Source organism: Topomyia yanbarensis, chromosome 3 (assembly GCF_030247195.1).
Source record: "Topomyia yanbarensis strain Yona2022 chromosome 3, ASM3024719v1, whole genome shotgun sequence".
Classification (NCBI taxonomy): domain Eukaryota; kingdom Metazoa; phylum Arthropoda; class Insecta; order Diptera; family Culicidae; genus Topomyia; species Topomyia yanbarensis.
Window position 1 is genome coordinate 190666804 of NC_080672.1, and position 27912 is coordinate 190694715.

Sequence of the window (27912 nt, forward strand, 5' to 3'; positions counted from 1 at the left end):
TCTCGGAGTCATTATTGACGACAAACTGACCTTCGGCAGCCACGTCGACTATACATGCAAGAGAGCGTTGACTGCTGTTGCGGCACTATCGAGGATGATGTCCAACAGCTCAAAAGTGTGCGCCAGTAGACGTAGGCTACTGGCAGGCGTTGCCGTATCTATCCTCAGGTACGGCGGCCTGTTATGGTCAAGAGCACTGAGGGTAACCAGTTACCTACGGAAATTGGAGAGCACATACCGCATGATGTGCCTCAGAGTGATATCTGCCGCACGGTATCACACGATGCATCTTGCGTGATAGCGAGCATGATGCCAGTCGGGCTGGTCATCCGGGAAGATGAGGAGTGCTTCGAGCTACGTGGAAATAGAAGAGCCCGCGAGCGCACCAGGGTGACCTAGGTCGCCAAATGACAGCGTGAGTGGGATAACTCCTCGAAAGGTAGGTGGACCCACCGGCTGATACCTAACATATCGAGCTAGGTGGGCAGACCCAATGGGGAAGTTCACCTCCATCTGACACAATTCCTGTCAGGTCATGGCTGCTTCCGACAGTACCTCCACAGGTTCGAGAACGCGGAGGTCCCAGCCTGCCCGGACTTCCCAGGTGTAGACGAAACTGCCGAACACATACTGTTCGTATGTCCTCGTTTCGACGTCGAAAGAAGAGCAATGCTTGAAGTCTGTGGCAGGGACACAACCCCTGATACCCTTATTCCGCGGATGTGTCAATCGGTGGAGAAGTGGAACGCAGTCTCGACTGCAACCACCCAAATTGCCTGTAGGCTGCAGGTAAGCTGGCGCACCGAGCAACAGACGACGGGCACGACTAACTAGTGATTGGTTATTTGGAGTGAAAAAGGCCGAGCGCAAAAAGTGAGTGAATGGTCTGTTCATGCTGAGGCAGGTTTGGCGCAGCGACTGGCAATCGCGTAAGGGGGAAACCCAGCCACCCCGAAGCAAGGCAGAAGAGCGAGTGTATAGGCGTATATGTGGACTGCCTCATGCAAAGATGGGAGATGTCGTAGCGTAGTATGTTGGGACTTAGCTATCGATGCCTCGTGGCGTAGTAGAGGAGTGAAAGGGTGAGCATCCAAGTCAGTCTCACACGGCATGTTAAGGGTGAGCAGAAAAGTCAGCCTCACATGGTATGGTAGAGGTGAGCACAAAATTTAGCCTCACAAGGTATGAAAACGGTGAGCACCCAAGTAAGCCTCACATGGTATGTTGGAGGCAAGTACAAAAGTAAGCCAAGCAAGGAATGAAAAAGGTGAGCACACAAGTCACCCTCGCAAGGAATGAAAAAGGTGAGCACAAAAGTCAGCCTCATGTGGAGTGTTAGAGAGTCAGTGGCGTAGCCAGGGGGGGGGGGGGTTGGGGGTTAAAACCCCCCCTCCCCAAACCAAAATTAGTTGGATTGAAAAAAATTATACTGACGAATTTAATTTAATATTCCACAAAATATTTTTGGAAAAATATTCTCTGATCACTACATTGAGAAATGTGTTTAAAGCGTCATGAGAACTTTTGGAAAATTGTGGGAAGGGGATCTTGTAACTTATCTCTTAGCCAAAATCCCATAGTTGTCAAATTACTTCAATGTAAAATAAAATAACTGTCTGAATTATTATGAGCTCATTTTTGGAAAGATGCTTCAAAATATGGATTAGAGACAATTTTTCGAATGGGAATCTAAATTTGAATAGGTTGATTGCATATAAAACATAAGCTTGTTTACCGAAAACTTGCATACATTTCAATATTTGCTGAAAATGTATTTTTTTAGATTGTGTAGAGTTTAGACAACAATTTGATATGGTTAACAATAAGAATAACATTTCAGAAACTAGTTGAAAGCTGATGTAATTTTGTCTCTAGCAGGTTAGGATCGGTTTTATGAGCATTGGATTTTTGTTGTATTATCAACTATATGAATAGCCCCTTAGCAGGATGCAATGAATGGCGTACTAAAATTTTGTGTGCTACGTACTAGTACTGCAAGTTGTGAGGTTGACTAATGAAGAAAAGTAAAATTAATGCTCGATAAATTTTTAACGGTCACGATCACATTCATTCGTAACAGCCAAATTTCGATGTTAAGTAACATTGAAGAATTTCAAAACGTGAAACTGTTCATCTGCTGATAGAATAATTTTGACGGTTAATCCTCCTAAAAGTAATTATAGAGAAGAATTACTCTTCAAGCAAATTTGGGTCGAGACTTAATGTCTCCAGCAAAGTTTTCGACACATTTCAAACAACTTTGTCAAAGACATAAATATCTCACATATTCAGAGTATCGAAATATAGTAGTAGAAAACCTTTACAACAAGCTATTCTGAAATTACTGTATTTGATAAATCTCTTCTGCGGTAATTAAATAATAAATTCACATTGCGTTCAAGGTGCCTTTGAAGCTTACAAAAAAATAAGGGAACTGGATTTAAAACAAATAATTCCCAGATATTAAAAGGACTCAAAAACACAAAGAGTGATTCCATTTTCAGGAGCTAGCATCAATTCGGCGCTAGCTTAGTCCGCCCACCAAGTTAGTGTCGGATTCTGATGAGATGAAGTCGAAACGCTAGTTTCAGTTCCATCCATCCATAATTTAGTTATAGGTTTTGTGTTCTCAACTCGCAATGATTGTTTCAAACAATTTTATCCGTAGCGCAGAAAAAATAGTTTTCACCTAAATTTTTCTTCACTAAGGAGAAATATAGCAGGCCCAGTCCATTTAAATCCCTATATGTTGAATTCATGTAGCCTTCATATTTTCAATAAAATTGTTTGAAATGACATTATCAAAAACTTTGCTGAAGGCACCATGTCTCTTAATATTTTTGAAAAATTAATTCACCATAATTACCTCTATGAGAATTAATCACTAAAATTTCTATATTAAAGCAGGCGCTGTTTTATGTTGATAACTATCCGAAGTTGTCAAACCTTCAAAGTCAAGGATTATTATATTAGGTGATCTTGAACGTTGAAATTTTTTTAGATCATTTATCCCACTTTAAAAGATCGCAATTTTTGACTTCATTGACATATTATACAAGAAAATAATCTATAGAGGTTTGAAAACTGTTCCATGTTGATCCTTCTTGTTTGTAGACTGGAATGACATCTGTTAGACTACTTATGTTTTTGAGTTTTCAATAATTTATCAAACTCATATTAAATTTTAGCATTTTTTCAAAAAATTTGCGATTTTCATCAAAACCCCCTCCAAACCAAATTTCTGGCTACGCCACTGTAGAGAGTGAATCAAGGTGCGACAGAGAGAGCACCCAAGTAAGCCTCATACAGGACGTATGAACGCGTGAGCGAGAATGAATGAGTACATCAAGTACAGCCATCCCCCCAGAAGTAATACCGAGAGGTAGTCCCTGGGGGAACGATGGCGGAGCCCAATAGAGTTTAGTCGGTATTAATGGCTGCGTCACCATTCGAGCCCGACACAGCCCCAGTACACTCCGTGTGGTAGCTTAGCATCTACGAATAGCACGTGTACTGGGCTAGTACTTAAATGTATTCTCCATTGTAAAAAAGGTCAATGGGCCCCACTTATATATACCATTATATGTTATATGTTGAACGATATACCCTTATATGTTTTCTAAAATATCTCAGAGCTCTAGGACATGAATTGTCCAGCTGCCTGGATTCTCCAGACCTCCCGGAAAGTCATTTTGTGGCCAACAGGGTCCATTTTCCAGTCATAACTACGAATATATGCATTTTAGATGGGATTTTACATAAGCTTTCAAGTATATTACAAATTTGATATATCAACACGGTTTTTGCAACCGGCTGAGACGGTTGAGCATCCAACTGGAAAATTTTGTTCTCGAGAGAACGGCAGATTGCGAGACGCTATACGCGTTTGTGAAGTAGGAAAGAGAGACCAGTTCGTTAAGTGTGAGTCGACAGTTGAGACGTAGACGAATTTGCCTACCACAGTGGCAGAAATCGATAGTGATCGTGCCTGTAGTATTTGTGTCGTCAGGCAACTCTGATTGTCGAGAGGGGAAGCGTCACAGGTTGACCCATTTCTTCTATTTGCCTACCGCAGAAGCGGCACGACGAAGGAGGACAACAAATGGCATCGAAAAGTGTCGCATCGACAGAGGGGTTTTCGCAGCAAGCCACAGGTAGTCACATTTGTCTAGCGCGGTGGTGGAAACGGAGAGAGTGCGCTTGTGGTGGTAATACCGACGAGCAGCTCAAAGGGAAGGGATCGGAAGTATCGCTGGTAAGCGTATTTGTCTACCGGAGAAGCTACGCGACAAAGAAGGATAGCTAGAGGTACCGAAAAGTGTTAAATTGTTATAACAGGTGAACGGCGGCTCCACCTTGGTAGTGGTGGTTGAGCTGCGTTCAGGCCGAGCGTACGAGAGAGGGAGACAGCGTGAAACTGCCACTTGTTAGTGAGATGACACGATGCCAGCTCGCTTCGAAGGAACAGGTAAATTTTTAGAATAATTTTACTAGTGTTAGTTACAAACCATTTTATTGTGTATGGTAGGCGTGATGGAGGATACTGAGATGGAATCCTCCATTTTACAGGAGCAAAATTCTTCTGATCCCCTTCCCTCAACTCCCGTAGAATTAATTTATACCCCCAAGGGTCTTCTGGACCTTGGCAAGATTTCTTCAGGCGGAAAGGAAAGTCATTAAACCTTGTGCAAATTGCACGGGATATGTGTAAGCGTCGGAAGTCTCCTTCGTGAAGATTGTTGATACTACCGCGTGTTTTAAATTGTCGTATAAGTTTTTAAATTATAAAGCAGGAAATGTTTGTGTTTGTTTGATATGTTTACTGTGAACCGACCTTCCACTAATCACAGTTGATATAGCTTTGGAAAGCAACTATCATCAGCATGCAGCCACCATAGCTTTTAAAACCCACCACCAGATGTCGTCGACGGAAAGGGGTGGCGGTAGGCGAAGGAACGGGTGGGGTAGCGATAAACCTGATTGGGTAGCTCGCTGCGCGTTATGTACCATAGACGGGGCAATGAACTTGGCCAAAGGGGAATGACCGAGGCTGCTCTAGCTCGCTTCGACTAACTTACAACGGGAATGGTCAGTCACTTACCCGGAAAGCGTTGAACAGTCAAGTTAATTGAAGAGCAGCTATTGGAATAAATTTATAAGTGAAATTGAAATCGTGAGGAGCTCAAGTGGACAACAGGTAATGTCCGAATATGATATCATTCCCCAAAAAATACCAAGAATGCCCATCAGGTTACTTAATCACGATTTGTGTTCTGTTACCCACAGAACCCCGCAGTTTTTGCCAAAAATATAACCGACGCGCAGTACGTTGGCGGTACGCCTGCTCATCACGCCACGCCATTGTTCCGGGATTCGATTAGCCGAGGACAAAGGCCGAACCACCCTTGGTGTAACTCAACGACACCGAAGATCGCCACCCCTTCATCGGTTCCAGTCCAGCGAACGGCAAAGGCCGTAGACGCGGCGGAAAGGAGAACGGGAGTTCGACAGTAGGATAATAAGGTGGTGAAGCAGCAAAAAAAGGTCAGATAGAATTAAGAAGTGGAAAGTGGAAGAGATAGAAGAAAGAGTTTGTGAAAGTGAGGAAAATAAAAGTAGAATTTGCATTAACTAATCGGGCATTTCCTTGCTACCCGCGAAACTCCAGGATAAGCGTGCCGACCCTGAGGTCTTTGTTTCAGGGAGTCTCAGCAGTGCTTATGGCTGGGGCTGGCCAACACTTACACTTTGGCGCCCAACATAAATTGACATACCATCAGTTTTGAGGGTACAGCTCGAAAAATTGCTCGATTCACAGCCGATGGCTATGTGCGTCTCTGGGAAAACATCCTTGCGTTGCGTTGCGTTGCGTTGTGACGATGATTTTGGCGGATTGCACACTGACTTCATCATGTTTGACTGCTGATTATCTAATAAGAGTTGCTTAGGAAATGGTAAGTAGGAATTCATACCAATTCGACCCATATTAAAACCTCAACAGCATGATAGCCATCATTGCCGGCCGCCCCCATCTCCATCGTTCACGGGGAAGTATAAAAGATAAGGTAGACAGGAAGTGTTGATGCTCCACCTACTTAACGGAAGGACGACGATTCATCAGACTCTTCCATAGGTGTCGCGGAGTTGGTAGTTTGGAAGGGTATCAGGTCTAGGATTCGCTCCAAGCAAGCGATGCGACCTGTAAAGCATATTTTATTACGTAGTTGTTTAGTTAGTCTTCGAGTGCACGATCACTCGAAAAAGAGATCTTGTTTAGTTTTTGGTTTTTTTAAACTCTGGGCAGCCGGCTACCAAGAGTATACTATGTTCCCTAAACAAAAGCAATTTGAACTTCACTCGGAGTGACACATTATACAGGCAAAAATAGCGCGAGATGTTATAAATCAAGGAAAGTATTTCTTATTTTCCATATCAGATTTGTGGAATACAAGTATACGAGCGATAATAACGAACACTGAAGGGAAATATAAAGGATTGTTAACCTGATGCACGGGCTTGTTAGCAATAACGGAGCTTGAAATTAGGTTCATAAAAACAGACGCGGCGAATTTTCAATACGTATTGACCCGTGATCATAGATACTAGTCAGATTATTCGTATTGGGGCTAATTTCCGATCAACTATTCATTTTTACGGCAATGTTTTCTCGACTAGATCTGTTCGCACCCTCTCATTCTGCTACTATCGGCAGAAGGCTGATAGCACCCAGTCGTCGCCGGTCTAAGGACCAAATGTCATCAATAGACTTAGACTCGCGTGGAGGCATGAGATAGGAAACTTGTGAGAATTTTGTTATCCCACCGTTTGACGACCTGCGTCTCTGGGAAAACATCCTTGCTTTCACAAACATATTCTCATAGGTAGTGAAATTATTGAATCTTACATTGCTAGTGAAATTCTAAATAGCTCAGGGGGGTTCTGATGTCCAAAAATAAATGAAAATAACGATTATTTCAAAAGACAGCTCATATTTAATTTAGTACTACCGTATTTCTAGCGAAGTTCTTTTTATCAGTGTGTATGAAGTTCGGATGGAGCGATAACAAGACCCAGAAAATAATTTTTATTACTAGCATTTTGAACAGTACCTTATTGGACGAAAAATTTGTTCTTTTTTATCTTGAAATTCTAAAAAAATTAATCAAAAAGAGATAAAATGGAACAACAATCTTCTAGCACAATATCTCGCGTTCAATCCGGCGCACCTTTCTGTCGATGAACTCGACCATGAACTACATAGTCGTGGTGCAGATTTAATGAGCGAAACGCGTTGCACGCAAGAACGAACGCTGCGAGGTTTCCTAAAAATACAAAAAGTTAAATCTAATGCGAATCTCAGAAAGTGTTGGACATCATTGAAGGGAGAATTAAAATGTTGCCATGTAAATTTAAGCGAAATTAAGAAGGAATTAGAAAGTGGAAGGGCGAAAAAAGCTCCAGAACAATTGTTCAAAATCAGGTTAATTCATATTTTCTACCGTATGGAGCGATTATAGGCATATGCGAAGGAAGAGGAAGTGTTGAACAACATTGCGATGATTGTGGGAGAGTGCATAAAACCTGTTGAATTTGTTTTTCTCAATCACATCTCCACTACAGGATGTGAGAGAAGCGGAAATGGCAATCGCGAATGAAGGTATGAATGTACTACGCGGAGAGATTAATGTTAGAACTGGAACGGAATCAGGGAAAATGGGAGAGGATTTGACCGAGCTGATTGAGATAGTGAGTACTGAGCAGCAGGAAATTTTGAGTGATGGGAATGTAATAGAGCAACAGTGGGAGGAAGTACGTCTGCATAATGTTGACGACAAAGAAGGTGCAGTAAGTGGTGAGATAGTGGGTGGTGTGAATAGCAGCGAGAGAGTAAACCAGCTTACGGTGGAAATGATCATTTGAAGGTAGTCATACAACAGTTGCTTCGTCGGATAGAAGCTCTTGAAAGGTTCAAAAGTTCCGTTAACCGTGTTGAGCGGGAAGCAGTGAAGGCTTCGAATAGTACCGTAAACCGGGGTGACATTGATCACATTTCGAAGTAATCATTACATATTTTTAGACGCAACACATTTTTTTCAAGGTTAATATTTTTATACCATGTACTGATGTATGGAGAACAAGATTTGATGGTTTCACCTAAAATTCTCCGCTTCCGGCTATTTTTCCATGATTTTAAATTGAAGTCCCTTTTCGTATTCCGGGGTGACTTTGATAACCTGCATGTTCACCCACATAAAGCTATTGAAGTCAATGTTTTTCATTCAAATGTTTGTTTAAACTAATTCTGGAAATATACTCATTGTTAAATAGATGTTAATTTGTATTATACAAAGTATTTCAATATACTGTAAAATTCGAGTAACCAAAATTCGTATAATTTGTGTTCAACTAGAATAAAAGATTCTGAAAACCTTTAAAACTGCTGAATTTGTTTTATTTCAGTGCTTTATCAATGTACAAAATGTTTCATCTATTTTAATACGTTGGACTATTGAACAATAAAAAATATTGCGAATTTTAGCTTGAAATAATTTGAAATAATTGCCAACTAGTTTCACAAAAAAATGTATTTAAAATAGCAAACTCTTAAAAATAAATTTGGCACATCCCACTCTAAAGGAAAATAAAAACTCGCTTATAATTTATTACTTCTGATCAAACCTGAGATTTATTTGTTTTATAAAAAATAGACACTTTACGAAGCTTCGTAAATATAAGGTAAAGTCAAATTTCGGTTTTTTGTAGTTTTTGTAGCCAAAAATCGAACAATATACTCAAAAAGTATAACAAATCAGTATTTTATAAGTTTAGAGTAAAAAATCATTTCAAATTAAAATGATTCGGTAGACAATTCTGGTTTAATATGCGATTTACGAAAAAAAACCGACAGAATGAAGTAACAAGTTACTTTACGCTTGTCGGGACATGCCGTAGACTCAGGTGATTCGCATTTCTAATGCCAAAAGACCCTGACTCCTACGGTAGCAAACAAAAAGTTAAGTCGCCGGTGAGCTCTAAGCTTGCATATATGATCCTTCCACGCTTTTCTAAACTTTCTCCCTTCAACACCTTGCTCTCCCTAGAGTACTATGGCTCTAAATATTAAAAAATATACTTCACCTTCCAGTCCCTTGCTAATTAAATGCCGTAAAAACTGTCCGCAAGACTTTGTGGAATGGATTAAGAAAAGGTGTGGTTCATTGGTAAGTGTAGATTCGAGACATGATTGTTTGAAGTTGGTTAGTGAGGGAGTAGAGGAAAAGAAAAAGATGGGTGGGTAATGTCTAGGACATAACCGGAGTGTCGTGACTACTCGTTTGACTTGTAATTCAAATCGAATGATACTCAATGAAATATGTGGGAATGTTTCAAGTTATTCTTTATAATAATGATGGTGGTTCTGAAAAGAACCTTTGTTGTTGGCGTCTGCGTTGATAGGGGATGCGCTGGATTCTAAGCTCGTTGAGACATTCATTCATGAAATGAACAAATTTCATATTTTCTTACTTTGAAATATCAATGTAAAAATCTCTCGAAACGACCATCGGAATCTTTTTCCTAGCGTACAGAAATGAACACGCTTAGCGAAAAACTAGGGGCGGGTAATGTCCGGGACATAACCACGATGATCATATTCTTAAAATTCTGCTTGTATCTCTTTCAAATGGCCAAATTTTACGCATTAAGTTCGATTCACCGGGCTCAGCGAAATTTTCCTGGGGATCCCGTTCGTTAGTATATTCAGCAAAACAATTTGATTACCGAGTTCTCCGTATTGAATACAGGTCAATAATTTCATATAATGAATTCAACAAGCAGACAATGTACATGTATGACAGATGGGAGTGTTCTGAAGTGTTTTAGTGGAGGTAACAACATAAAATCGTGTATTGGACATTTTACAATGATTCTCCTTAACCCTGCAAAAGCACGGGGTTGGCAGCAGAGGGTTAAGTTGTTTGGAAGAGATGACAGTTATGATAACTAAAAATATAAAATTGTTCTATAAATTGCAAAGTTATTGCCGCGTTGACCTGAAAATTTGTCATTTCATTCATATAGGAACAATCATTGAAATTATGTCAATTTATGCTTTGCAAGATTTGAAATAACTTCGAAGTGTGGCCACAATGCCCCTGTTATGTTATATACATTTCCAACACATCTTTTCCATTTTGCATTCGTCCTAATAAGGACGGTTTGTAGATAACTATATTGTTACAAGACATATGCTTTTAGAATGCCTTATCTCAATCATTATATGTTTAAATTATACTGATTCAATTATTCATGTTCATATTTCAAATACTTTTGTATTATCCATTATATTTATCATATTATTTACATTTATTATATTCTTTATTTTCAGTTTATTCATTGCATGCCACTATTTGAAATATATATGTTCTATTCGTTCCAGCCACTGTGTTCATAATTTTCGCAGCACGCATCATTTTCACTATGTTTTCTGCATTATAATTATTGCGTATATTTATTTGTTATTCTCATTAATTGAATTACATTAATTGAACTCATAGTATTTATTAAATATTTTGTTCAATTTTTATTACATTAAATTAGTTCAATGTATTGCTTTATCTATATTGAGATCTATGGTTGTTTATTATGCTTTATTGAACTTTAAATCACATACACTAAATACACTTTAAAGCAACTGAGAACTGGGAGGGGCTGGGAGCACCAGGGTATCATACGAATTGAGGACTGGACGAGGGAACGTGGATAACCAGCCCAAGTCATTTGAAGGAAACTTGTTTTCTTCAGAAGGTCTAATATGAGTTTGACACACCCTTCTCCAAACAAACCATCAGGTGAGTAAAGCATGTATAGCGAAATTGTTTACCTTTTGGCTGCAATATTATTGTTGGAAGGGATTCTTTTTTTCCCCGCGAGGTACGCGTAAGTGCCTTTGCTGACGGGCCCGCCCTACCCTTTAGTAACAGCGATAATGTGAAGGTCTCACGATAAACTATTTCGGGGCTACTGTAAGTCTACCCGCATTCATTGGAAAAACCTTGAGCTGATGGTGGCTTAATATCACATCACATCACAACTATGTTGATACAAGACGAGAATCTTTTGAAACAATTCAAACCTTGCCGACGTTTGTTTTTACTGCGTAAATACATATGATCTTTCCCCTTTCGCAGCTCACCCCGAATGAGCATGCTTTGCATCAAGGCGTTCCTATTTATTGACTTTTCAATTCAGATGGAAGGCCATCTTGCCGACGATTGTTTTTACTGCGTTCATACATACGATCTTTCCCCTTTCGCAGCTCACACCGAATGAGCACGCTTTGCATCAAGGCGTTCCTATTTATTGACTTTACAATGTAGATGGAAGGCCATCCTTTTGTTCGATAAATGAAAATATTTTCATCGTTCGTTTTTGTATAGCTTTCGCTTAGTGGAAGAGTTGCTGCATGCAATGATTTTCTTGGAAGAATTCGCAAAAACCTTCGGGTTTGTAGATTAGAAAAACATTTTCTTATTATTCACTGGTAAAAGTACAGAATTAACGAGCGCAAACTTAGTACTAGTTAATAAAAGAAACTTTCTAATTAAATTCTTTTGTCGTGATTAACGACTTACCTTTCAATATAGGGGCCACTTTTCAAAATTTCGGAAGGAAAATGATGTTAGATTTTGAACGCTTATATCTTTGGTTGTACTGAATGGATTTAATCAATTTCTTCGGCATTTTGTCGAAAATATTTGTACCAATGTTGTATTAAATTTTGGAATATGAAGGACATTCATTATCAACGGAAAAATAGTGTTTTGAAAAATCTTTCGAAAATGACTCGGAAAAGTGAAAATTTTCAGCCCATCCCGCAGAGAGCCGTCAATATGGTGCAGCAACCGAACAATGAAAAGTTTATATATAGGTCCACTACATGTTTGTTCCTATGATTATTCGTATTGGGTTACTTGACGAGAGCAGTTGGTGGGGGAAATCCGGCATATTAGTTTTGGTTATTCCATTAGAAGCCGGACGGAAAGGAGAGGCTCATGCACGCCACGAGAACGAGCGAGAAAGCGATAGTAGTGCTTATTAGCGAAAGCGTTACCTACATTTTGAACCTTAATAACTTTTCTTCTACTAAACGGATTGCCAATCTTGTTTCATAAATCGGAAGGAAAACGTTCAATGCTTGCTACCGATACGTTGTTTGCTATATAAAATTTGTTTAAATAGTTCAAAAACTACTTTAAATGAGAATCAACATTAATGTGACGTGTGTAAGGCGCAGTGCATAACAGACGTGCGTGGTCGTGAGAAGCTGCATCGGACGACCAATCAAATCGGCTACCACCGGAGAGAAGAAAAACGTTGGTGGAGGTGGTGGCGGTGAGAAGGCCAAAAAGCCAAAGGCTAAGAAACGCAGCCACTGAAAAGGCGGTACTAACTGCCACTAAAAATGCCACCTGTTCGGTATCGAACGTCTAAATTCATAAAAATCCCTCTTGTCTTTCCCTGACCGATATTTGCTTTAAATTCCCCACCCACTATCACCCAATCCATTATTAAATCTTATTCTTGAATACAAATTGTATCCCATTACTTATATCTTTCCCCCATAGTTCATAAGTAGAAATAAAATCCTGTTCAATCATGTCCTAGCAAGAATTCCCCTCCCGCCCAGCCATACCATCATATTTTTTCGTTTCAATCACACAAAGCCGATTCAGACATCGGAAATGAATCAGGTATAAAAGTAATGCATTTTGTACGTATCATATCAGTACTTTTGTAAATTTCAAACCGTAAACATCGCGAAATAAACAAATCCAAAGAGGATCCGGAATTTTCCTTTCTGCCACCGAAAGAGCACCATTCGTGTTTCGTCCTCCACTGCTGGATCTGAGGCATCCGTTTGCTGCTGTAGCTGAGCCATCGCAATACAGTCCTCTGACTTGCTGCGCATCGGAGTGCGCACCCAAGGAAGAAATTAGTGTTCGTCCCATCGAATTGATCCACATTTAGACCCCACCCGCGGTAATCTACTGTGGACACCAGTTCGACTAGCACACGGACAACCTATTGCTGTTCCGAATCGACAACCGTCGTCGTTTTGGAGCACCATCAAGACAAGCCATCCAGATTCCTGATCCCATACATTGTGCACCGCACATTGTTTGGTTCTTCGAGCCGGATTGCAGCATCGGTGCCATCCCATCCGCATTGGAAACAATTTAGTGGCTCTCGGGGAGAAATTGAAAATTTCGTTGAGACAGTTGCCGTTTCGATCGTCAGCCGCGTTTCGAAAGTATAGTCCACGCGAGTGCAAGTGAAACAAGTTGAAACACGGTCGAACAAGTTTCGAAAGGACAGTTTAGTTGTGTGTGAGCTAGTTAAGCCTGAAAAAAGACAGTATAATCAGTGATGATGCAACATACGCCCCAGAAAAGTGAAAGAATGGCCGAGCTAAAGACTCTCATTCATCTTCGTGGCCAAGCCAAGGCCAAGGTGACCAGGATCCGGAAAACCATCGGAGAAGTGTCGGAAGCCGCCGCTGTTCAGTTTACACTTGCCCAGCTGAAAGTGTATACCAGAAATTTGGAGGCCCACTTCCAAGAGTATTTCAATTTCCATCATCAAATCGTCGCCTTGTTACCGGCGGAAAAGTTAGATGAAAGTGATGCTACGTACCTACAGTTTGAAACCCTTCATACAGAGACCGCAACGATGGTGGAAACCTTGATCCAATCCGTGTACCCGCAACCGATTCTGCCGCCAACATCATCCGCTCCAGCATCCAGTACCCTGCAACCGCAGATAGTTGTTCAGCAGCAACCGCTTCCGGCTCCTGTCCCTTCGTTCGATGGGAAACCAGAAAATTGGCCGAGATTCCAGCAGGTGTTTTTGGACATAATGTCAAGGTCCAGAGACTCCAATGCAGTCAAGCTGCACCACCTTGAGCGGGCACTAGCAGATGGTTCCGCCGCCAGGATTATCGATCCAAGGACGCTCAGCGAAGGAAATTTTGCCCACGCGTGGGAGCTACTGCTTGACGTTTACGAAGATGAAAGGAAGGCAGTAGACTCTCATATTCATGGCTTGCTGAATCTCAAACGAATGAGCAAGGAGTGCTCAAAGCAGATGAGAGAGCTTTTGAACGAGTTAACCCGCCACGTTGAAGGATTGAGACTGCTGAAACAGGATTTGAAAGGCGTTTCCGAGCGTTTTGTTGTCGTCGTATTATCCAATGCCTTTGATTCTAAGACGAGAAAGCAGTGGGAATCCACCATTCCCCATAAGCAGATCCCGAAGTATGACGACACCGTCCAATTCCTGAAGGAGCGATGCTCGATGTTAGAGCGTTGCGAAGCCAGTCATCCAAGGTCATCGTTTGCCAAGGAACCCAGCCAGAAGTTTGCCCCAAAACCCCCACCCGCTAAGTCGCTCGCTATTGCTACACCTGTAGCTAATAGTGTGACGATATGTGAGATCTGTAGTGCGAGTCATCCTAACTTTAAGTGCGACAAGTTTGTTTCCTTGACGGTACCCCAGCGTAGAGTTAAGGTAAGAGAACTCAATCTTTGCTTCAATTGCTTTAGGAAAGGCCATATTTCCTCGAAATGCCCTTCTAGTAAAACTTGCCAGGAGTGTCAAGGTAAACATAATACGTTACTACATGAGCCCAAAATTCTAAGACCCGATCCAAAGCCCATTGTTGATACGCCAAAGCCCATTGTTAATAAACCAAACCCCACTTCGGAATCCACTCATGTTGTTAGTTCCCAAGCTCTTCCTCCAGTTGAAAGTGCTTCGTCTTTGTCTAATCCAGTCCATAAGGTCCCTCGGTCAGACGGCACGCTTTTGCTTACAGCCATCGTTGATGTCTTTGACAGCCAAGGAAATCCCCACTCCTGCCGTGCATTCCTCGATTGTGGTTCCCAACCACATTTGATTTCTCGTTCATTTGTTCAGCGTTTGGGAATCAACCAGGTACCAACCCATGTTGAAGTTTTTGGAGCAACCGGTAAAAGATCGGTGCTGGACAAGAAGGCAATACTTTCGTTCCGTTCTTGTTGCACGGATTATCAAACCCAAATAGAATGTTTGGTTACCGATGTGGTAACTGGTCCTCTGTCGGGTCGAAAACTAGATCCCCGCTTTTTGAAAATTCCCTCAAGTTTGCCTCTTGCCGATCCTACCTTTCATATTCCAGCAGAAATTGACCTGCTGATTGGAATCAAACTGTTTTTCCATTTGATGCTTCCCGGTAGATTAATGCTTGGTTATAACTTACCGATCCTTCAAGAAACCCGTCTGGGATGGGTTGTTGGTGGTGGTTCTGAGGATGCGACTGGGAATCAGAATTGCTACACAGCCAGTTTGCAACCACTCACAGAATGTATTGAAAGGTTCTGGTCTATTGAGTCGGTTGAGTCTAGTGACGTCAGGTCTACAGAAGAAGAAGATTGTGAGCAAATTTTTAAATCCACCACCGTTCGAAATCCCGATGGTACCTACACTGTCCAACTCCCATTTAAGGAATCTGTAATCGAATTAGGAACTAATCGTTTTTTGGCCATAAAGCGTTTTCACATTCTGGAGCATCGCTTCAAAAAGAATGCTGAATTGAAGAAAGCTTATGTAGATTTCATTAACGAATACAAGCTGTTGTCCCATTGTAAGCAAATTTCCGAATTAGATGATACCCCAGGGAAGCTAGTCCACTATTTGCCCCACCATGCAGTTTTGAAACCAACCAGCTCCACTACTCGTTTAAGAGTTGTCTTCGATGCCTCTGCTCGTATAACTGGACCATCCCTTAACGAGGTTATGATGATTGGCCCTACTGTTCAGGATGATCTTTTTTCCATAATCCTGCGATTTCGTAAGCATCGTTTTGCGATAACAGCAGACATTTCCAAAATGTACAGAAGGATCCACGTGAATGATAATAATTGCAGTTTGCAACGAATTTTTTGGAGGGATAATCCTGATGATCCGCTTCAAATCCTCGAACTAACAACCGTCACCTATGGAACAGCTTGCGCCCCATTTTTAGCAACCCGAACATTGTTACAGTTAGCCCGTGATGAATCTCAGCGTTTCCCAATAGCTTCTAAGGTCATAGAAGAGGATGTTTATGTAGATGACGTTGTATCGGGTGCTGAAACCATTGAGCAGGCCATTAAATTGCGTTTGGATTTAACAAATTTGTTTAACTCCAGAGGCTTCCCAGTACACAAATGGTGTGCTAGTAACATTGCCATTCTTGACACCGTGCCCGAAGAAGATCGTGAAAGGATTTTAAATTTTGAATGTTCAGATGTGAACAGGGTTATAAAGACCTTAGGCCTTTTGTGGGATCCAGAAGAAGATATTTTCCGTTTCCATTACGAGTTGAATTTCAAACCATTATCTATGCCAACCAAACGTATAGTCCTATCCGAGATTGCTCGGTTGTTTGACCCTTTGGGGTTGGTTGCCCCAGTGAATGTTTTGGCAAAGCAAATTATGCAACGTTTGTGGAAGGATGGAGTGGGATGGGACGATATTTTGGAAGATGATATATTGCAGTCTTGGCTTACGTTTTGAGAGTCTTTGAAATATGTTGACTCGATTAAAATTCCGCGCTTCGTTGGATTGGTAGGCGCCGAAATTATTGAAGTACATGGTTTTGCGGATGCTTCCAATCATGCTTACGGAGATGTATTTTATCTGAGAGTTGTTTCTGATGCCAACGTAAAGGTTTCCTTGCTTTGTAGTAAATCGAGAATAGACCTTTCTCGTCAAAAAATTTTATGTGCAGAACAGCTTCCGTTTTCATCGCTGGATCAATTCTGAATACTGTCACGTTAATTTGGTGTCTCTAACTATTGAAAAAATCAAAAATTCTTCGAACTGCCCATTTTACTCTGTATTCCCCTGTCCTATTTTACCTCGATTCTCCATACTTTTACACCATTTGGATGAACTTCGAGTGGGGAATATGAAATAAAGTTACGGCGGGTAGCTTATAACAAAGTTCCAGTAGCCTACCGCTCGCCGGCATCGATTTTAATCTGGCTATTCGCCGTTTTGTTTACTGGGTATGAACTCCAAGAGTTCATTCCAATTTGTCAAAAACATTGTTTTGACGTAGATGAACCCCAAAACAGTGTTGCAGAATATACCGATTCATCGATATCTAAACCGATTTTTAATTTCAATTCCAATAAAGTTACTAAAATACCGATTTCTTTTTTCTTACCAAAAAATAACGATTTTCATATAATACGATCAATTAATATTACGTATGGGCCTTTTTAGAAAATGTCTTCACATTTCCACATCAAATCATCCGGAAATTGATTTAGCAATCTGCCAGGTTACTATCAACATTTCAAATGAAGCTCAACAACCGATTCTGAAATCGATTGAACTCGGTAGGTTTGATTACATAACATTAGAATGATCTATTATTTAAAACCAATAATTTGCAGGTAACTTTTAGTTAGCTTACATCTTCACACCGATAAATACCTATTTTTTATTTAGAACTATACCGATATTAGATTTGTTCCAGTACCAGTAGAAAGTGGAAGTACTTCGGAGCAAACAGAGAGAAAATCGTTCCTATGTTCTCTTCTCTTTTTTCTTCTTCCGTTAGCAAGCTGGAGTAAAAAGTAAGTATTTTTTGCTTCTGTTTGCTCCGGAGCAACTTCTGTGTACTAGAACAAACTTATTATACAAAACCATCTGACAACGCTGCTCTAAAGTGAAAAGTGCTCTTCAAACATCGATGACATCTTTTTTGTTTTTTTTTCCTGTTTTCTCTACCTATCTGTTATGTATTTCATCCTGCCAAGGAATCCGAAAACATCAGCTGTCTCCCGTTTCCCGAGAGTTCGCCGACCAGTTTTGCATTCAAACTGAAGAAAAAACTACAGTTTAACTTCACCAGGCACAATCATCAGAATGAGATGCAGGAAAATATTTTCATTTTACCGTTCAGTATGAGAAACATTTTACAAATGATAATCGTGTATGCCCAAAAGGTATTTGTGCGGATCTGCGAATCCGGTTTTTGTGGAATAATTCGACCAAAGGTTATAATGTAGCAGCGGTGAAGAGTAATTACAATCATACGGCTTCATCCCACACCGGCAGCAGGAGAGCGCTGGCGAATGTTCTCGGCCACCTGGAGCAGAAGGTTCAGCGCGGAAGAAATGTTACCAGACATCGCCGATCTGGTGTCTGGACTTTTTTGATAATTTCATAGAGATTGGGTGTGCAGATTGGCGGTTGGAGTTCTGGGAGGGAACGACTGGTAACTTTAAGGTAAATTGTATGGAGTCACTTGTTTTTTATTACAAGTATTGACGGACGTTTCATTGCAGGGTATATATGAAGCCGAAAACACCCACAACAATGAGGTAACTAACATAAAGCTCGCCGGTGACAAAGTGATATTCGCACGGTTGAGTGGACGAATCGATTCTCTGAGACTGGAAACGTACACGCAAGGTTGTCAGATCGATTGGGGATTTACGTCTGCATATGGGTGAAGTAAGTTCTATGTTTGAAGCAATTTTTTAAGCTCACCTAGGGTGCAGAACAGACAGATTTTACTTGTTATTTTAAAATACTGTATATTCTAAGTCGTTTAATTTTCAGTCTGCAATAAGTATGTCATCAAGTGCCTTAATTCTTATTTTTTTAGCCCACGTACGCACCGGTTCGGCAGGAAGCATTAGTTTATTTCAGCAATCCGTCCACAACGTTGCCAGCTCAACATAACGCATCCGAGGAGGAGCTTCGATGTATTCTGGAGTTTCACCAGCAGGGTTACCGGTGACATGTTTGGATGTGGCGGGCAGTACAGTCATGACTTGCAGCCAGGGCCACACTGTTAAAGTGTTCCGACTCGATAGCCATCTATTGCAGTTCACCCTATGTTGACGTTTCACACTAGCACTGATCTCAACACAGCATAGCTGTATGATTGACAGATGAGACGAATGAGCGTGTCGTTCTCACTGTTAAATACATATGTGTAGAAACTTAACGAAAGAAGTGAGAGACATTGAAGAGAGGAGAGATGGGGATAAAATAATGAGAGAAGAAATTAATGTTTCGAGAGAAGTCTCCAGCATATGTTTTTGTAACTTTCTGTGTATGTGGTATGAGTTTGAAAATTATCGTCATTCGTAATCAGCCTTCATAGCGATAGGTTCGTCACCGTCCGTAGTGACGTATAAAGAATTGTACTTAGTCTGTAATATTATGTAGTGAAAGTATAGTTTAGAGTGAAATATACGTGTAAAGTAATAAATGTTGAGTAGTGTCAGGAAATAAAGTGTTTGATGTGTAATGTGTTATGTGTGTATTACATAACTTCCGAACTGGCACAGTGACGCTATCTGCGCAAGGGTAGTCCAACTAAATTTACGATTGGACACGGAAAAATCGGGTACGGACTAAAACCACGGAGGAACGCTATTTGGCAAGGGTCACAACATTGGTGCCGTGACCAGGATAGTGTTCCAAGGAACCGACGCGGCGTCGGTAACACCATTTTGAGTCCGAGGACAAAGCAGATACCGCCATCGCGCGCAGTCGCCATCATTCTACTTGCGTACAGCCATTGCGACTCAGCAGTTCTGGATTCGTTTGACGTCGCCATTGGAGTTTTTCGGATTAGACCAGGGAAGCTAAAATATACAAGGCCTATTGGATAGGCTCACAAGGTGAGTATCTGTCCAATAACTCCATCTAAGCTTTCATCGCTACCTGGTCGTTTTTTTCTACGTTTATTTCTTGGGTAAATACTTCACTACGCACGGTGTTCATACGGTGGACGAAACACCTTGAACGGAGGGGACTTCCATTCTCTTTCTCGGATAGTATTTTGGCATCGGAGGAAGTTTCCTGGATCAACAACAGGACGATCGCTTGGTACGAGGATCGCTGTGCATGGCTTGGGAGGTTACGGAGAACGTCGCTGGTATACTCTGACAAGGTTGTTCATCAGCAACGGGTTGGTAATTCGCCGGCGGCCATTTTGGAAGACGGAGTCTACATTCATCGTCAGAAGTGCTGAAATACGGTAGCGAAACGCTACCACCTGTGGTTCTTCTACACAACGGGAAGAAGGAACGAGTCGCAGTTATAAAGTCGAGTACAAGGCCTGTAGTGACAGGCTCCCAGGTGAGTACCTGTCCTACTCGACATATTGGTTTCGTTTTGTGCTGCGCTTGTGCATATTTACAGTTTTGCAAACAATACTGTCGGCATCATTCGGATCATCGGGTCATCATACGGCTGTCTTGGTTACTGACGACATTATTGAGGATCTGGAGAAAATTGGTAGCAGCTTTACGAGTTTTTTGGAGAGTTCCTGAGAGACAAAAATACAAGGCCTATTTGACAGGCTCACCAGGTGAGTACCTGTCCAAATCGATACATCTCTCTTGGAAGGGTTCTCCGCTTGGTATTTTTCTAGGAGACGATTGCTGATCCAAAACTCTCCAGCTCAACGGATCTGACTATGGGTAAGAAACTGAAACCCAAGATCCACGTTCGGGATAGCATCGTAGATTTTCTACTGCGAACGGAGAAATTTCTCAACAGTAGCCAAGCAACCGACGAACTCCAAATACAGTTTCGTCTGGAGAAACTCGAGGCGAAGTGGGACGAGTTTGAGGAGGTTCAATGCGATATCGAGGGATCGGAGGAGCATGAAGAGAACACGGAGGCACATCGGCAAGTTCGGGCGGAATTCGAGGAGAAATATTTCGAGGTAAGGGCAGGGTTGGTTGGCAAGTTACCACGGCGGACTCCAGCGCCGACACAAAACGGATCTAGTTCCGAACCGGCTGGTGTACACACTTATGTGCGACTACCACAAATAAATCTACCGGAATTTGATGGTAGTTTCGAAAAATGGTTGCCTTTTCATGACACATTTCGAGCCTTGATTGACTCTTCACCGGAACTCAGTGGTATTCAAAAATTCCACTATCTGCGGGCGTCTCTTAGGGGTGATGCGTTAAAGTTGGTTGATTCGTACCCAATGAGCGAGGCGAATTACAGGGTTGCTTGGAATGGTTTGGTTGCACGGTTCTCTAATGGATATCTTCTCAAGAAGCGGCATTTGAATGCGATGTTCGAGTTCCCGAAAATTCGGAAAGAGTCAGCAGCGGGGATTCATGACGTCATCGATTGTTTCGAACGTAACACCAAAATCTTGGATCAACTGGGTGAGAAGACTAGTGGCTGGGGAGCAATGCTTACTCATCTATTGGTATCTAAGCTCGACGACGTCACACAAAAACATTGGGAGGAAAGCGTTTCTAATGAGGTCGAACCTTCGTTTACAATACTGGTGGATTTTCTCAAAAAACAAACACGGGTTTTAGATGCAGTTTCGGTGGACCAACGGATGACTACGTCAAGCAGTCAAGCTGCATCAACTGGGTTCAAATCTCGTCCTGCAAAGGTTTCGGTCAACTCGGCGACCGGAAACAAAGGTCCAAGCTGCGCATCCTGTGGTGATCAGCATTCTATCGCTCAATGTACGGCATTCAGCAAACTTCCGGTGGACCAACGGCTACAGCTAACAAATTCAAAGCGTCTTTGCAGCAATTGTTTGGGACGAAATCATATGGCGAGAGACTGTCCTTCCAAATTTCGGTGCAGAACTTGCTCTAAAAGGCACCATTCTCTTCTTCATCCTGGATTTCCTGGTTCTGGTACTGCTTCCACCTCCACTGCCTCTTCTTCAGCCACACAAAGCATACAAGCTACGGCTCCATCAACCTCTGGTGGTGCATCGAACTCCGGTGGTACAGTAACAAGTTCGGTTGCATCAATTTCCTCCAATATGGCTATGGGGCTTTCTGGAACACATGTATTTTTGTTAACGGCGGTGTTGAAAATAAAGGACAGCTGGGGTAGAACGCATCTCGCTAGGGCATTGTTGGATTCCGGTTCTCAAGCGAATCTGATGTCGGAGAATTTGTCTCATCTACTCAAACTACCTAGACGAAATAAAAGAGTAGAAATCAGCGGTATTGGGTGCTCAAAGAAAAGTATAGCTCACGAAGTTTCTGCTGTTGTTTCGTCACGGGTTTTGGATTTTTCTTTGTCAATGGACTTTCTGGTTTTGAGGCAGGTAACAAGCGACCAGCCGTCTACTTCTTTACCATTGGCAGATTGGAAACCACCAAACGGCATGGAGCTAGCCGATCCGGAATTCTTCGTCTCTGGTCCGATCGATTTGGTGCTTGGGTCTCAATTCTTCTACGATTTTCATCTACTCGATGGTGGCCGGATACAAATTTGCAAACTCGGATCTCCTTTGCCGATATTCGTCAACACGGTATTTGGTTGGGTAGCTGCGGGCGAGTCGGAGTGGTCTACAGGAAAAGCTACCGTTAGTTGTCACGTAGCGATCGCCGAGCCGCTTGATAAGATCATCGAGAAATTCTGGGCAATTGAGGAGTTGTCAGAGAAGCCACTTCGATCACAGGAAGAGAAGGACTGCGAACAACACTTTCAAAGCACGTTCACCCGTGACGAATCGGGACGCTATATAGTGCAGTACCCAAAACGGAATGGGTTCCACGACAAAATCGGCGATTCGAAGGGTGCGGCCTTACGACGATTTCGGCAGCTAGAAAGGCGTTTGGAAAGGGATTCAGACTTACGTGATCATTACAACGAATTCCTACAAGAATACCTTGCAATGGGGCATATGCAACTGATCGGAGAAATGGAGGATACACTGGATGAAGGGCGCACTACTTACTATTTGCCCCATCATCCTGTGTTTAAAGAGTCTAGCTCAACGACCAAGGTACGGGTAGTGTTCGATGGATCAGCGAAAACCACAACAAATCACTCGCTGAACGACACTCTACTTACGGGTCCAGTAATTCAGGACGAGCTACTGGACATCATGATCCGTTTTCGCAAGCACGCCGTCGCGTTAGTTGCAGATGTGGCCAAAATGTATAGGCAGGTACGCATTCACCCGGAGGACGCGTCGCTTCAACGGATCCTGTGGCGCTTCGATCAGGCTGAACCGATCAAGGTGTACGAGCTACAGACGGTCACTTACGGTTTAGCGCCTTCATCTTTCCTTGCCACTCGCGTACTAAAACAGCTTGCCATAGACGCCGGTGACAAATACGAGTACGCTGGTCCTGCTATAAAGAAAGATTTTTATATGGACGATTTTCTTTCCGGAGCGGAATCGATTTCGAAGGCGAAACGTTTGCGAAGCGAAGTTCAATCCCTTATGGCTGAAGGCGGATTCGATTTGCGGAAGTGGAGCTCCAATCAACCGGAGGCTTTAGCCGACTTACCTTCCACAGCTCTAGAGGAGCAATCCACGCTACATTTCGATGCAGAAACAAAGGTGAAGACGCTTGGAGTAGTGTGGGAGACAGGAACGGACCAACTGTGTGTTGAGATACGAGCAACGGAATATGACGATCAATGGACAAAAAGGAAGATATTTTCGGAGATTGCGCAATTATACGACCCGCTTGGTATCGTGTCACCTGTGATTGCTTGGGCAAAAATTCGGATGCAACACCTTTGGTTAGTTAACGTCGACTGGGATGATCCGATTCCACGCGAGATCGAATCTAAATGGAATGATTTCCATTCACAGCTGCCCCTACTAAAGCAATACAAAGTTCCCCGTTATATATTTTCATCGGAAGCTACAACGGTTCAGTTCCATGTTTTCTGCGACGCATCTGAAGTAGGCTACGGAGCATGTATTTACGCTCGCTCAGCCAGCAAGGAAGGTAAAGCTCAAATCCAGCTCATTGCGGCAAAATCAAGAGTCGCGCCAATCAAACGTCTTAGTTTACCGCGCCTTGAGCTGTGTGCTGCATTATTGGGTGCCAAACTCTATACTAGAGTATCCGCAGCGCTGGGGATGGAGGGAAATCCTTGCTGGTTCTGGTCCGACTCGACGGTCACGTTGCACTGGATCGCAGCACCCCCAAACACTTGGCAAACGTTTGTGGGCAATCGCACATCTGAAATCCAGCTACTGACACACGGACATCCCTGGAACCACGTGAAGGGTACAGATAATCCGGCGGATCACGTTTCGCGTGGTATGCTGCCGGCAGATTTCATCGTCGAAATTCTTTGGAGGAATGGTCCCGGATGGCTGGCAGACGAAGTGGATAAATGGCCAAAGCATGTACACCCGCTTCTTCCAAACGAGGACCTCCTGGAACGAAAGAAAACGGTTTTAGTGGTTCAGTCAACGTCGCAGGAAAACCCGTTATTTGAGCGCTATTCTTCATTCGGGCGTCTAGTTCGAATCACTGCTTACCTTCGTCGATTCATTACACGCTGCCGCTCTAAACGTCATGCATATGAAGCATTCCTTTCGACGGTGGAGCTGCAAGAAGCAAAGCAAACCTTAGTAAAGGTGGTTCAACAAGAAGTGTTCCCAGAAGAGTTGATTAAGTTGAAACAAAAACGTTCGGTTCCCTCGAAATCACCCCTGAAAAATCGATATCCTTTCCTAGACGAGAATGGCATAATACGTGTCGGTGGCCGGCTGCATTTCTCCAACGAAACCTACCAAACCAAGCACCCTATGGCTCTTCCCAACAAGCACCCCCTTTCTCGTATAATTGCAGCGCATTTCCACTCGCAATGTTTTCATTCTGGCCCCCGAATGACCCTGGCAACAATGCGTCGAGAATTCTGGCCGGTTCGCGGAAAAACTCTTGCCAATTATGTGTGTCGCAAATGTACAATTTGTTTTCGCCACAACCCTGTCCCTGTAGCCCAACCTCAAGGACAGCTTCCCAAGGCACGCATTGTCCCTAGTCGACCATTCTCAATCACCGGTGTCGACTACTGTGGCCCTATATACCTAAAACCTGTTCATCGACGAGCGGCCCCGCAAAAGGTTTTCATTGCTGTGTTTGTTTGCTTCGCTACCAAGGCCACTCACCTGGAACTCGTGTGCGATTTGTCAACGGACGCATTCATTGCCGCACTTCGACGCTTTATTGCCCGGCGCGGCTTGCCAACGGAAATCCATTCTGATAATGGCACAAACTTCAAAGGAGCAAAAACCACACTCACGGAAATGCACCGCATATTTAGCATCAAACACAACAAAGAAAAAATAATTAATGAATGCAGCAGCAAAGGAATCACTTGGCGGTTCATTCCACCTCGAGCACCAAATTTTGGCGGCCTTTGGGAAGCAGCTGTCAAGACAGCGAAGTCCTCTCTGGTAAAAACAATCGGCTGCCGAAAACTATCATACGAGGACATGGTCACTGTTCTCTACCAGATCGAGGCAAACATGAACACTCGCCCACTAACGCCACTATCCGATGACCCGACCGAATTAGACGCACTAACACCCGGCCATTTCCTGACTGGCGGTCCACTTTTAACCCTCCCGGACCCTCAGTACACCGAAATACCAACAAACCGATTGCGGCACTATCAGCAGTTGCAACAACTGATTCAACATCACTGGCAACGTTGGCGGAAGGAATATCTTACCGAGCTCAATCAGCAGTGGCAGAAATCCAGTTCTCCGGTGGACATCCGTGTTGGCCAAATGGTATTGCTGCAGGAGGATGGAAAACCTTCCGTCGCTTGGCCACTAGCAAGGATCGAAGCAGTTCAACCCGGCGATGATGACATCATTCGTGTTGCAACTATCAAAACAAGAAGTGGAACATACATACGACCGATTCGCAGATTGTTTCCACTTCCTTTCGACCAGCAATTGGCGGTGCAGCAACAGCAACGAGCAGCAGCTGAAAGTGAAGAAAAGTTGTTAGAAAATTAATCATACTTACCTGTTTATTTGATGATCCAATATATGTAAATTAGACTTAGCTAATTTAGGTGGCCGGTAATGTTGACGTTTCACACTAGCACTGATCTCAACACAGCATAGCTGTATGATTGACAGATGAGACGAATGAGCGTGTCGTTCTCACTGTTAAATACATATGTGTAGAAACTTAACGAAAGAAGTGAGAGACATTGAAGAGAGGAGAGATGGGGATAAAATAATGAGAGAAGAAATTAATGTTTCGAGAGAAGTCTCCAGCATATGTTTTTGTAACTTTCTGTGTATGTGGTATGAGTTTGAAAATTATCGTCATTCGTAATCAGCCTTCATAGCGATAGGTTCGTCACCGTCCGTAGTGACGTATAAAGAATTGTACTTAGTCTGTAATATTATGTAGTGAAAGTATAGTTTAGAGTGAAATATACGTGTAAAGTAATAAATGTTGAGTAGTGTCAGGAAATAAAGTGTTTGATGTGTAATGTGTTATGTGTGTATTACATAACTTCCGAACTGGCACAGTGACGCTATCTGCGCAAGGGTAGTCCAACTAAATTTACGATTGGACACGGAAAAATCGGGTACGGACTAAAACCACGGAGGAACGCTATTTGGCAAGGGTCACAACACCCTAAAAGGCCTTTGCGGTCCTATCACATGTATTTTCATAGACCAGTGGCAGGCCGAGATGGGCGCATCTGGTCGCCAAGATGGTGTGCTATGTGTGTGGGGCTTGAACTAGAACAGCTCCTACAAGACAATGGTTACGAGAGTGTTCAGCAGGCCGTTGGTAAAGGAGTGGATAATTTTTATAGTGTCGATTGTTGATAACAGGGCCATTTAATGGCGCCGCAATTAAATATAGAAAGTTACTAAATACATTTTGATAATAAACAAGACTTCTATTTACATTGCTTTCAATCAGATAATTTATGTTAGAACTTGCTTTTCCTCTTCTATTTTCCCGTTACCGCCTCCAGTGACCACGTGGATGCTTTCGGTCACGGTAGAATCCTTAATTTTTCGTTTTCGCCTGCTACCATTCCTTGACCTTTCGTGCAGCTTCTTGTGTCCCATCAAATGACTATGTTCAACGAATCTTTTTCCACACTATTCACAGCCATGGGGTCGTTCGCCAACATGCCTGCGATTATGCTGGGTTAAATGTGCTCTTCGAAGAAACTCCTGCCCGCAGAGGTCACATTTGTACGCGCGTTCGTTTGTATGGATTTGCATGTGCCGAGTCATGTGAGAATATTTTTTAAACCCGCCACCACAGACTTCACATCTGAATTCTCGACCTTTGCTGTGGATAAGTTTGTGCTGCGTAAGTTCTTTAGATTCAAGAAACTTTCTACCACAGATGTCGCAACTAAATATTTGATCCGCAAGATTCATGTCGATGTGAACAAGCTGGTGACGTTTCAAACTGCTGCTTTCCACGTAGCCTTTGCCACAGATATCACACTTATACGGACGCTCGCCAGTATGCATGCACATGTGGCGAGTGAGTTCAGCACTAGTTATGAATTCTTTGCCACAAATATCGCACTCTCCGAAAGCTCCGAAAAACGGGTTCTCAAAAAATCTAACTTATTTTCGAAGCATATGAATTCATGAAGCGGAATAAGCATATCATAACAACTTACCGTTCACCTATCTCCACCTTACCGTCCTATCACATGTATTTTCATACACCTGTGGCAGGCCGAGATGGGCGCATCTAGTTGCCATTGCCAGGATGGTGTGCTATGTGTGTGGGACACATTTAGGTTCACTAGTCGTATGGGACGACAATACTGGATATGTAGCTCGGGAAGTCAGGCTTGACTGTTCCAATTCACAACTAAGTCCGAAGATTATGCTATCTGCCAGTGGTTCGGTAATTTGTGACTACGGAAATCAAATGTGAATCGTTCGTTTCCCACCTGTGGCGGCGGAAAAGTGGTTCGGTCCGGGGAATCGTAATGGGCCAGCTAAAGAAAACAAATGCACAGCAGTAGCCTCTGAACGAAGCCATTGCTAGCACGAGTCTTTGATTTGGAAGGATAGTTGCTGAGGACCATTCTCAC

At 42.6% G+C, this 27912-nt stretch overlaps 2 protein-coding genes across 3 annotated transcripts in view; both read left to right on the forward strand.

Moving 5' to 3' along the window:
• Positions 1-27912, forward strand: part of LOC131689462 (PP2C-like domain-containing protein CG9801) — a 342363-nt gene that overhangs the window by 201607 nt on the left and 112844 nt on the right. The gene's annotated exons all lie outside the window — the stretch shown is intronic.
• Positions 17936-27881, forward strand: LOC131689461 (uncharacterized). Its single transcript, XM_058974558.1, has 3 exons — positions 17936-18321; positions 18381-18549; positions 18704-27881. The coding sequence occupies exon 3, from the start codon at positions 20531-20533 to the stop codon at positions 25832-25834; it is 5304 nt and encodes a 1767-aa protein (XP_058830541.1). The 5' UTR covers positions 17936-18321; positions 18381-18549; positions 18704-20530; the 3' UTR covers positions 25835-27881.

What these genes read in the sequence shown, in the direction of transcription:
- LOC131689461 (XM_058974558.1), top strand. Translation starts at nt 20,531, where the DNA reads ATGGGTAAGAAACTGAAACCCAAGATCCACGTTCGGGATAGCATCGTA.